Genomic DNA, 13,045 nt, shown 5'->3' on the forward strand with positions numbered 1-13,045 from the left:
TCTCTTGGATGTTTCTACAATCTATTTCAGATTTTACGTAGCATGAACTATTGACAGAGCAGATTTATTTTATACCGATTCGTGCAATTATAATGTCTCGGAATATTAGATTTTTGGTCCATAAGACTATGATGTGCTATGTCGACCAAAATTAGGGGTAAACTTGGCCATTTGTCCCTCGACTGACAAGAACTCTTGCAACCCTTCTTGAATGAAAGAAGCCACCAGTCTACGTTAGTATGAATTGTTTGTACCGAGTGTACATCGAATGGCAGGAAGCTTATTCATGCTTGCACAGTTACGCGAAAACCGCCAACGAAAAAACAACCCCCGCCGCGTGGGGTGCAGATGCATAGAAAATTATTCGCCATCTACATTTGCAGGGACGAGTGTGTTGCCAATAATCGGTAACCGATACACCAAAATTTTACATTATACTTTTAATCCGAGAAATGTACCGTAACATGCGATATTGCACAGATCGGAATACGAGAATCGATACACAAAATAATAGAGAAACTTAAATGATCGTAACCTTTTAATGACACGATATCGGAGTACTAGTTTCCAACCTTTCCGCCCTGGTAGATTAAAAACACGAAAAATATAAGCTCCGACGATGGATCGTGTCCATCGTTTTGGAAAACACTGACTGCGGCGATTAAAGTGGTTTCTCGCGTTTGAAACGGATAAATGCAACGTAGGATAACACATCTTCGTGTATCGGTTACCCAGTTGACAACTCATGCGTGTTTACTGCCGTGGTTTGTACCGCGTAGCACTCAATGGCGAACGATCTTGCGACCCTTGGATAACGGTTTCTTCTCTGGTGGTTTCCGTCTATCTGTACTAGCGCGAACAAGTTTCATGAAGTTTGACGCCCACTGGAGATCGTTCTTAAAAGTCTTTATCAAGGGCAAAACTCTCTAAAGTGATCACAGTATAGAGAGTAAGGGTTCTTTCGTGGAAATCAACTTTCTGTGTAAAGGTTCTTCGAATTGCTTGCATATGAGAGCTCCTACTCTCAATACCGATGCTTAAAAGTAAAATTTTCAAAGGAACATTAGACATAAAACAAACAAACGCTTTTGCTAAACGAGTCGATCAGCATAGGAATTTTATAAATACTTTAATTTAATAAATACTTTACTTTTCATTAATAAATTGTATTACTGCATTACCCACAGTTGGATTTATTGAAAATCAAAACTGAATTTTTAAGTAAAATCGACAGGAAAAATTATTTTCGGTTCCGGGGGCCAATTACAAGCATTTTTGGCGAATAGACATACCCTCGAAATCATACCCACTTTCGAGAAAAAAATTCAATAGGTGCAAAAAATTTCAAATCATTCTAAAAAAATTATTTTTAGTTGTAGGGGCCAATTACAATCATTTTTGGTGAATAGACATATCCTCGAAATCCAATACACTTTCGAGAAAAAAATTCGAGAAGGTGTGAAATTTTTCGACCGAAAGAAAAATTTCAAATCGTTCTAAAAAAATTATTTCCGGCTCCGAGGGTCGATTACAAGCATTTTTGGTGAATAGACATACCCTCGAAATCATACTCACTTTCGAGAAAAAAATTCGAATAGGTGTGAAATTTTTCGACAAAATAACAAAATTTCAAATTGTTGTAGAAAAATTATTTTTGGTTGCAGAGGTCAATTATAATCATTTTTGGCCAATAGACATACCCTCGAAATCCTACACACTTTCGAGAAAAAAATTCATTATCGAAAATATAATATCTGACAATGTCTGTCTGATACCCCTTTCATGCGTATGTTTGAAACATCATAACTCTTGAACGGATTGGGGGATTTTAATGTTTAAAAATGCAAACAATGCGTATTTTAGTGATGAATATGTAGAAATTCTAACAATGTTGGAAAAGTTGTTCCTTAATCGCATAAAGTGACAAAATCCCCATGAAAATGATCCAATTCCTCGTATATTTGATTTTCCAGCATTTCCCCAGCTCCAAGTATGCCGGATAATCGGGGGTTTACTGCACTAAGACTTTTAGATGCAACGTAATAAAATCTTAGTATATCCTGATCGACTCGTTTGACAAACTCGTCGCCTCAAACCTGAAATTTGCATCGCGTGGGTAGCGAATAATCCTTCGCCCATATATCTTTGCGAACATACGGGTCTCAAGTGACACAAGTTAGCATCCCTAATGATCGCATACATACATGTACGAACTTAAGTTTATGGAACGTGGCCGATGCAACTCACGGGGTAGCGTCGTAACAGAATTAGATAGTAAACGTTGTATTATGGATGTACAGAGTTGAAGAGTGTTTGCGATGGTTCCTCGTCACGCGGCAATGCGTTGTAATCGGTTTGACAATTTGTTAGGATCAAGCCGCCAAGGAGAAGGCGCTCCAGACAATGTCGAGCATGTCAAGCGCCCAGATAGTATCAGCTGGGAGTGCGATACACAACAAGATGCCCCCCGCCCTCGTGGGACCCCTTGCCCTTCACGCTTCCACCCCTGTCTCCTATCCCGGAGCGGTAAGTCCCGAATCACGGGAAACCCCTTGGAAACTTTATTTTTATCGGCCTGCGATTTCTTTTCGAACGAGCCACGAGCTTTCGGGGTACGAGACGACGAGACACGGTGACTACGAACGCGAAAAGAGAGAAAGATCGTGCGCGTTGCTCCCGCGAACGGCGAAGCGAAACTGCTAATCGCGATGCACGCGAAACGAGATTACTCGATCGAGGCGCGGGTTAATTAAAGGGAGCTCGCCGTAATTCGAGCGATTAATTAAAGCGTTCTCCCGGTGATCGACGACGTTCGATGCGTCACGGACACGCGCCGTTTGATCGAGACGCTGAAGGGTCGAACGGAATGGACAAACGGTGTCTCGTCGTCTTAAGGATGTTAATCATTAATCGCTACACTGTTCGGGGTTTGGCTTCTTCTTTGAAGATTTTTTTTTTTTTTTTTTCTAACTGCTTCGCCCTATAACCATTTTATCCGCTTGCAAGATGGCGGTCACGATCGTGTGGTTTGTCGACTGACCTAACCATTTCACTCATACTCCAAACGTAAACGATCGATGGTCTTTCGCTTTTGTGATGTATCGTCTCGCGTAATTAACAAAACTGCCACCTAATCTCCGTTTCATTTCGAAAGTTTCATTTTTTGACGTTGTTCGAACGTAGGATTTGCACATATTTCTCCCCGTGTTTCGTTCCACAATAACGGCCGTCTATTCGACAAAGCGTCTCCTTCGAGAATAAACGACAGCGGCGCAATAAGTTACAGAAGGTGCTCGGGTAGCTTTTTCCCCCTTTTATTCGTTTCTGTCATTTATTCTCTTTCTCTCTCTCTCTCTGTCTTCGACACGGGCGCGTGCACTCGCTTTTTCTCGATCTTACATCGCTGCTCTCTTCCATTTATCGATTCTTTCTTCGTCGTTCGCGTCGCATTTCACGATACTGTCCATCCGTGGAAAGAAAAAAACCAGCTTTTGGGGGCAACTACGACTACGACTACGGTTCGCAATTTTTCTTTTCTTAATCGTGGAAGCTTGGCGCGAGCAAACACTAACCATCCTCGCAAAACGTTACCCCCTACGCTCTCTGCTGCTACGCCCCTGGGGGTCCTTGTTGTGTATTGTTCAATTTGTCCGTCGTTCTATTTTTTACATATGTAATCATCTGGGCATACATACACACGTATACGCGTGTATACGTTGCGAGGCGTCATTGTGGCTTACCAAACTGTCTTTCTCTCTTCATATAATACGACTACTATTATTTTCCTTCACTTATATGTACATATGTTTTTTTTTTTTTTTCTTTTGTGTTTTATTTTCTATCGCCTTACTCTGAAGCGTTTACGATCGTTCCTCGCCCGAGGGCTCGCTGGCTCACGGAGAAAAAGTAAGGTCTCTTCCTCACGCAATCTCGATGTTCCCGATTTAAAAAATTTTACGCGAATGGACAAATTGTTTCACGAATAGGAAGACGCCTAATTTTTTCTTCGAAAACGGCAACTGAACGCGTTCAAAACGATTTATTTCTACGAAACCGACAGTACACAATGTTTTTATCGTTGCTATTATGAGCTTAACTGCACGTGACTAATGTCTCCAGGCAACTGTCGGCCGTCTTGTTCTAGAAATAAATCTGAAAATGTTGAATCGCGACGCACCAGAGGTTTCGAGGTAGCAAAAAGAACCCGGACATTCTACTTTTCAGCAATTTTGGCAGCCGGGTCTGCAGCCAGGAACGTCCCAGGATGTCAAGCCGTTCTCGCAGCCGGCGTACACCGGGAAACCAGCGACGGCGGTCTCGAGCGGTGACATGGTCCAGGCTCAACCACCCCCGCCCTGGGAAGGACGTGCCATTGCAACCCACAAGCTCAGACTCGTCGAGTTTTCGGCTTACATGGATCAACAGAGAGATCAGGATATTGTAAGCACTGTTTTTGATTCGAAATTTTATCAAAAAAACTCAAGATGATTGAGGCAATTCGAATGAACCCCTTTTATTTACTCTTAACACTTTAAGTTGCCCGTCACCACTGATATTGTACACCAAAGTGAAATACACGAAGATGCTAGGAATATTATTATAAGGAATTATAAATGTAACCTCAACAAACGTAATAAGTTGAAATTGTCAAAGTCAAAGTGTTAAAATATGACCCCTTTTTAGATATAACAAAATTGGTTGTGTATTCACCAGAGCTCGAGGAGAATATTATTTTGCCCTTTGTATTTAATGTTTAATGTTAAATGTCTCTATCGTCACGTTATACGTTTTAATTCGACCGTAATTAACGTTCGAATGTTTTTTTCTTGCGTTTTACAGTACCACAAACACCTGTTCGTCCACATAGGAGGATCTGCGACTTACGCAGATCCGTTACTGGAGGCTGTTGACGTTAGGCAGATATACGACAAATTCCCAGAGAAAAAGGGTGGCTTGAAGGAACTGTACGATAAAGGACCTCAGGCAGCCTTTTTTCTCGTTAAATTCTGGGCTGATCTCAATACGAACATCCAGGATGAAGCTGGAGCCTTCTACGGTGTGACTAGCCAGTAAGTAAATTTTTCATTTTGCGTTCAGATAGTTTTAGCTACGGGAATCCAAAGTGAATTCATCAGAATTTATTCATCGATAAATAGCACAATCTATTATGGTCCATGGTTTTTAAATTGAGATGTATTTGATATCTATATCTGAAAAACCACTGATATTTCATGAAACTTCAGGTGAAATTTGCGCTGTTTCGAAAGGGGTGACTTTTTCTTATAGATCCGTACTTTTCTCCCTGTATAGAATCGTTTATTTATTTATTTTTTTTTACCCAGATATGCAGCTTACACAAATGCGAATTCAATGGTGTATAATATGCAAAGTTACTGAAAGTAAATATCGAGAATGTTTTCGAAACTTTCTCCCACGTTAAAATTCGAAGACACAGTTTCGACAAGCACTCGTAGGATAATTGGATCATGGTTATACCGTTCCTTCTCTTTATACTTTTAGTTTTCCTTGTGTTTTGTTCCTTAGAACTGGAGTTAACCCAAGTTCGCCGATTAGTAATCGCCAATATTTAATAAGGACCAATCAGCGAGGGTTAGAAAAATGTAAGAAAGGGTTGTGATCGATCAATGGCGACGAGACCATCGATCGAACAGACAGGAGACAGAACAGATCGTCGAACATACGCATAAAATCTTCTTAGAAAAAATATTATAAATGTTTCGTTGGATAATTACTTTTAATAGCCACGCGTATTATTTCTGCATTTATAAGTAGATTTTCTCCGAGATACGTTCCTAATACATTTGACGTAATTTTTCTCGCCACAAGAAATGGCGAAAGAAACATAATGATAAAGAAGAAGTACCATTACATTTCCACAAAAATCACCGGACTTAACCCTGGGAACACCAACATGGGTGTATCGCTTCCAACGATCGTATTTGAGCTTTTACCATTTCCTTCATGACGCCATTCGTTAATGTTCGTTTTAATTTATTTAAACGTTTTAATTTACTCGAATCATCTTTCTACGCATACGTTCGTAATCCGTAGACTCAAGAGAAAAAAAAACTAGCCACACTAAGCGTAAATCCGTGAAGTTTAAAAAAAGTTACAGCGATTTGAAAAGACGTTGTATTTTGATGTTGGTGTTCTAGGGTTAACTCCTCTGGATTTCTTTTTATGGGGTTATTTGGAGAATGAAGTTTACAGAGAAGAGTCCAACATACTGGAAAATATGAAAATCCAGGTAAGGGCAGCGTGTCGACGAGTATATCCAACAAAGTTCGAACCACATAGTTGAACGATCATTCAAGGATCGATGTAAATCGTTGCGTCGAAGATCGAGGTCGCAATTCTCGGATTTTTACGTCGAGCAAAGTTTCGAAAATATTCTTGACGTTTGCTAGAACTTGATCTTGAATGATCTTGCGTATCATAGATTAGTGGATTCGTCTGCGTGCAAGCCGTATGCCCGTCTAAACGATAGTAATTGTTTTCGTCAAAACGCACAAAGGTGATATTGAGATCTCAGATTCGCCACCCGCCAGAAACGAAGTTACGACCATCGTAACGTGCCCCCCTCTGAATAGAGTAACTTTCATCCGAAACATAACTTTTTTTTATTTTTTTTCTTTGAAAAAACTGAAACTTTGTTACTAACGCGACTGATTTTTGAACAGGTACGAGAGCAACGAAAACATGACGATAACGTGTTCGACCAAAGTTTGCTCTTTCGGAAAACAGGTGGTGGAGAAAGTGGAGACGGAATACGCTAGGTTCGAAAATGGCAGGTTCGTCTATCGTATTAGCCGTTCACCAATGTGCGAGTACATGATCAATTTCATACACAAATTGAAGCACCTGCCGGAGAAGTACATGATGAACAGCGTACTCGAGAATTTCACCATTCTCCAGGTATGATATAATTTATTTTCTGCGTGTAAATTATTACCAACCATGGAGGTAATGAATAGCTCGGGCGTACATCTCGACTAGCGAATATGTACTTAAGTGCACAAACAAGCAATCGCGTACTCGTTTGCGGGATTGAAATTCTTGTAATATTTCCAAATCTCCTAGTCACTTACAGACGTTAGACATTATAGTCTCATCCCCTGGCAATCATTAAAGCGCAAATGAACTACTACAAGTAACTTGCGGTTAATACATTTGCCCTAGCAATCATTACGGTGTGATCTATTTAATTATTGATACATCAATTATCGAGGAAATATAAATACAGTGTCAAGTATCGAGATTCTTATAGTTGTCATTTGGTTATGTCATTAGTAAGCTGTATTTACTTGACATAGTAATTAAAGAGTGGTTTAATAATTATAACCACCTTGAACACGTCTGTAATTTTTCGAGATACGAAAAGACTTTATTTAAAAATTTTGTAAATGAAAATATTCATGATGGTCATAGTTATTGGGCCACCCCGTATAGAAATACGCACACCTCGGCGTTTTCAATGGCCTTAAAACATGTTATCAAGATCAACATTCCGAACAACTTTTCTCTGTACATAGAGCAGCCGCGCTCGGCCTTTAGTTTCCGAGTAACGCGCAAAAGTATTTGCAACGTAACATATTCGACTATGTGTTCTCATATGTGACTTGGATTTAGATTAAATTTGGGTTAGGATTGGATTTGGTGGCAGAGGTGGGAGAACAATAGTGTGGCGTAGGAACACATTAGAGTTTAACATCCGGTGGGCTCGCTGACCCGATGCAGAACCATAGTACAGAGTAAAGACTCTTTGAAAGATCGTCAGACTCGATTCTTTGGAAGATCATTTCTATCACCGACTTGGAGATCTCCCTTGAAAATAGTGAAACATTAAAGGCGACATGGTTGGAACAAAGCAACTAATGCAATGTGCCTGATTCTTTATAAACAATCGACGACTGGCATTTAAAAATCGTAGCTTACTTATGGAGTTTCTTTTAAAACGTGACGCGATTTGGATGATTTTTAAATTATTTAGTTTGTTTCTTTTCACCGTCGTTCTTGCGCAATATGGTTAATTCGTATAGATGTACGAATTTGAAAATAATGGTGGTTCTGTGTTTTGTTTCCAGGTTGTTACGAACAGGGATACGCAGGAAACGTTATTATGCACGGCATACGTGTTCGAAGTGTCGACATCCGAGCACGGTGCGCAACATCACATATACAGATTGATCAAGGACTAGCCTGCTTGAACCTGCTCGCCATGCAGCCATCCACCCCCATCAGTGCCTACCATCACATAAAAAAATCATCCATACGCGCATACATACAATTACACACCAGGTATATTAACCCTTTGAAGTACGGTGGTCAATTGCGTACGACCACGAGTTTAACGTAAGTTACTATCATTTCTTTACTTCGCTCAATGCTAGTTTCGCCCGTGACACGATTAACGGGGGCAACGTATACTTTTTTACGGTATAAATAGAATATTTACGAACGTTAAATATAATATTTATATTATATATTGTAATTTACAGAATTTGTAGTTTTAGTCGACCTGTACGTTACAGAAGTGTATTTTTTACAATCTGAATTTTTTATCAGTTACTTATCACGCGGATTGCTCTTAAATGTACGCTTCAAAGGGTTAAGCGTGAATACATGATTGTAAACACGCTCGAACTATATATATACATATGTTTATATGTATACACATCTCACATATTCGTTTAACCGAGTTTCCATCGAAAATGTTCCGTTGTTTAAATAAAAAAAAAAGAAGTGACAGCGTTAACAGATCGTGTGTCGGATAAAATTTATGTCAAACGTAGATTTTTAAACACACGCTTAAGAATTGCTGTTTAAATCCAAGATGCGTTTAATTATTTTAATCGATCCGCATTATGACTAGATTGTATATTTAATATGATATTCGGAAACATTTTCTGCGAAACTCGTTAAAGAGAACTTGAAATTGACACACACACACACACACACACATACACACAGAGACACGCGCACGTACACACATTTCACATACACGTTAGGAGTACTGCCCAGCCCGAGCTTGAGTTTGATTCAAAACTGATAAAAATTGTATTAAATAATTGGCACGCGTGTTTTAGTATATTACGGAAAGAGTTTCTCGCGTGTATTGCCAGAAAGCACGTTCCAAATTTCGGAATTGTAAATTTTATATTAAAACAGATATAATCGTATATATTTTATGAATATTTCCGTCATTCGCAAACAGACGAACCGAAAATCGTCGTGGTTTTAATAAAGAGATATAATAAAAGTTAAGTTAAAAAATTGACAATAAATTTGGTATGAGAATGCGTCGATAATAGTGTATGTACCAAGATAGAAAAAAAAGTACCGTAAAAAAAAAAAAAAAGGAAACAGACTCTGATCTCGGAAAGGCGTGGTACCAACATAATTTAGTATTATAGTTTTATTATTAAACTAGGGAATAGATCAGACAAGACATCCACACGCAGATATACATATATTACATATAAGAATATATATGTTAAATATTAATGCAATGATTACAATTTACATTGTTATAAATGATCATGTATAAAGTTATCTAAGTGATTTCTAAGTTTTAAACGAAAAGGAAGTTTAATAGAGATGTATGCCATTATGATTTCTTAAGTCTCCTTGGTTACATTATCATTATTATAATTTTTTTTTTTTTATTATCAAAAGCGAGCACAGTCAAGAATAATATGGTGAAACGTTACACACCTTTCCTTAAGCTTTTTGTTGTAGAACTGTTTTCTCTTTCTTAGCTATTATTACAACTAACGTAAGAGTTTTCGCTGCAGAGCTTTTTAATTCTCAATGATCAGATAAAAGAAAGGAAGATGAGACATTTTGGTCGTCGTTTTTTTTACGTATTTGTAAAAGTTAATCTTTTAAACGCACTTACAGTTGTGCAAACCCACCCACTCTTAGGCAGCGACACTTAGATTAGAGGGATGTGTTTGTATTTATTGTAATCACTTTCTTTCTCGTACTTCTAAGATCTTTTCTTTTTTTTTCTTTTTTTTTCTATAGTTCTTACGTGAATGACTTTCTTACTAAGCATATTTCGTTTGTTTTTATCTTTCTACTACAGTTGTAAAGCAATGCGTTTGATTACATCGATTGCACACGTTAGATACGGACAGTGTCCATCAGAAAGTCGAAACAGGTGACAGAGATGTTTCCTCTTTAACTTGACGATCCGATACCACGACTTTCCGTCTGAAGGATACCGAAGTTCAAGCATATGTAGTACATCTGTTACTTGAACTTGGTTCTCCATTGTTACGAAAACCAACAACGGTATAGCGTGATTTCATTGCAGCTCTCTAAATTTGAGCATACTATCACGGAAATCTTGCTTGATAATTTGTTTCGTACTTAAATATCATTTTGACATTCAACACATGGACCACAAAAGTTCAATGCAGAGATTCTGTTTCATGATCATAGTAACAATTATTTAAGGAGTAGAGGATCATTATTTTACGATCAGTTTTATTTAGTCGCATCTCTCGCAGAAACTATGCGTGTAAATTTGCAGAAAACATTTTACGTATTCTTTAATCTGATCAATTGTATGTTCCAAAACAGAACTCGCCTGTAAGGCAGTGAATATTAAGATATACAGGAAAGAATCATCTATGCTTTAAGAAAATATTAATAATACTTATTGTATTTTTACTTTAATTAACTTTTATGCAACAAGTGGCAATGTATTTTGATCTCTCTTTTAGTCAGAAATAATGTCGCTTTTTATTTGGGGTGAGAATTGAATTTGCTAAGTGATTGACTGAATAACGAAGGAACTTATATTTAAATAATAACGTATGTGGCTTTCGTTCGATAAGTGGCAGCTTTCACAATTTTTACTTATTGTTACATTTCTTTTTTTTTTTGTAATAATTGATCATAAGCGTTGTTTTTACATATTATTATCTATACATTGTAATTTTGAAAAATTCTGTGTACATTAAAGTGGAATTGGAACCGTCGAGATGTTCTTACGTGACGTTGTTTTTAAATTAATTTATTGTACTTTTTGTTTAATAATTTTGTTCTTGTATCATTTGGAAGAAAGAGTAAAATTGATCGACTTGGAATTTAGAGGGTGAATGGATGTTAAATATAAAGGTCTCGGGAATTTAATAGTTTTCGAGATACTAAGTTAGCTTTGGCTATCTTTTGTTCCGTACTATAAATGTTTAGGTTCGATTAGAATGGTATATTGCAATGTAACTTTTTCCAGGCGACAAAGTTAAAATTTGACATAAAGCCCATTTTCTGTGGGACAAATACGTATATTTAAGCGGCGATATACATATATAATTTTCAATATTTCTTTATTAATATCTTGAAAACTGTTTAATTTCTGAAGTTAAAATTTTATATTTGGCATCCATTTCCCCCTAAAATTTCATGTTGATTCGAAAGAATGTCCAAAAAATTGTTTAATAATGCAGACAGAGATTGTCTCAATACAGGTCGTTTTGTTTAATCGTTCAGTAGACGAACATGCATCTCGAGGTTTTAAATCGACTTATAATGAGGCGTTATTATTGAGGAAAAAAAAACATATTTCGCAATGTCTTTGAAACATACTCAAATCTCATTTCGGTTATGCGAATTTTTATTTCGAGGAAAAAGAAAAAAATAACGGGAGGAGTATGAAATCGAAAAAAGGAGCACCGACACTAATATTATTAACATTAACGAATAATGATTTTAAAGTAAGCGAATTACATTTATAAGAAAAGATTATGAAAATATATATTTATCTATGTCTTCTGTGAAGATAGAAAATAGCACTCTCTCACTCTATATTGATGATATCAGAAAAAATCGAAATCCAATAAAGATACAAAACGCAGAAGTAGATTAGGAGGATAAAAAAAGAATTCCCACTGTACACAATACATAATACGATCAATGACAAACCGAAATTTGTTAAATATCTTTGTACATATTTACATAAAGATCATCAAAAGAAAAGTTCCAGTGGCTACGTTTATGTACTGTTAGAAGTACGGCGAGAACAAAAATCGTTTTATTTGTATATCGTGAAATCGGTTCAACACTATGAAAATGAAACATTAAAATATTTTGTCCGTATTTTCATAGAGACTCATCCGTCAGGCAAATAATTATAAAATGTAAAAAAAATTTGATTTGTTTCAATGTTACGATACATCTGCAATCTAGTTTTATAACGACAATTGGAAATTCTAAAATTTTTTGGCGAATATGTTTGAACTACCACAAATCGTTATCTCTATGAAAACATCGACTGCAATCCTAATAGCGTATTATGTGCAGAAATCGTTGAATTATGTGCAAAAATTAAAAACTCACACAGATTTGAAATTTATATTTCTTCATATACTGCCATATCAAAGAATTGAGCTTGATTATAAAAATGATTAAATGAAATATTGATCAGAAAGAATGGGATCTACCTGTATATTATCATAAATAAAATGAAACGAGGATCAAAGTAGTTGATTTAACAAGTAAATAAAGAACGAAATGATATATCATTAAATTAGAGGTTTAAAAATATAATAGAATTCAGTATATGTACAGTATTTGAAAAACATGTTTATAATTTGTATGGAAAATAAATAATTGATATAAAAAGAAATTGCATTTATTTAATTACCAGCAAAAGCTGGCTATTATTATTCGAATTATGCAAGGTGTTACTAAAACTGTGGAACCTTTTTAAAGATTGATTCATCGTACCATTTTATCAGACTCTAAATTTAAAAATAAATGTTCGAAGTTCAGAGCCATTTTTCATTCAATGTAGGCTGCTATTCTGAGATTCATTTTAGGGGGTCTAGCTTCTTAAGAGCTCATAGCAATACGAAATACATAGTTTTAGAGATTTGGTACTTTCAGTCATTTCTCCAAATATTTTCAATTCAATAAACAAAATTCAACAATAATTACTTACTTTTTTCCGCCATACCATTAAGAGATACTGAACCATCAGAGTTTTTCCGGTTTAACATGTTACCATTTGCAGATG

The 13,045-nt window shown here is 36.6% G+C and overlaps 1 protein-coding gene across 5 annotated transcripts in view; it reads left to right on the forward strand.

Annotated features, from left to right (window-relative positions):
* LOC122402394 (protein scalloped) overlaps positions 1-12,556 on the forward strand; it is a 208,216-nt gene extending 195,660 nt beyond the window's left edge. For 4 of the 5 annotated variants that reach the window (XM_043405137.1, XM_043405139.1, XM_043405138.1 and 1 more), the window contains 5 exons: positions 2,371-2,526; positions 4,225-4,440; positions 4,840-5,069; positions 6,702-6,936; positions 8,106-12,556. In XM_043405137.1, the coding sequence (XP_043261072.1) occupies positions 2,371-2,526; positions 4,225-4,440; positions 4,840-5,069; positions 6,702-6,936; positions 8,106-8,219 (951 nt within the window). In that variant the 3' untranslated portion in view covers positions 8,220-12,556. The remainder of the gene's footprint in view (positions 1-2,370; positions 2,527-4,224; positions 4,441-4,839; positions 5,070-6,701; positions 6,937-8,105) is intronic. The other variant, XM_043405141.1, reaches the window with a different exon arrangement.
* The last annotated feature ends 489 nt before the right edge of the window (positions 12,557-13,045 follow it).

The sequence above is a fragment of the Colletes gigas genome, unplaced genomic scaffold (assembly GCF_013123115.1).
Source record: "Colletes gigas isolate AHSC1104 unplaced genomic scaffold, ASM1312311v1 Colletes_gigas_Sc00035, whole genome shotgun sequence".
Classification (NCBI taxonomy): Eukaryota; Metazoa; Arthropoda; class Insecta; order Hymenoptera; family Colletidae; genus Colletes; species Colletes gigas.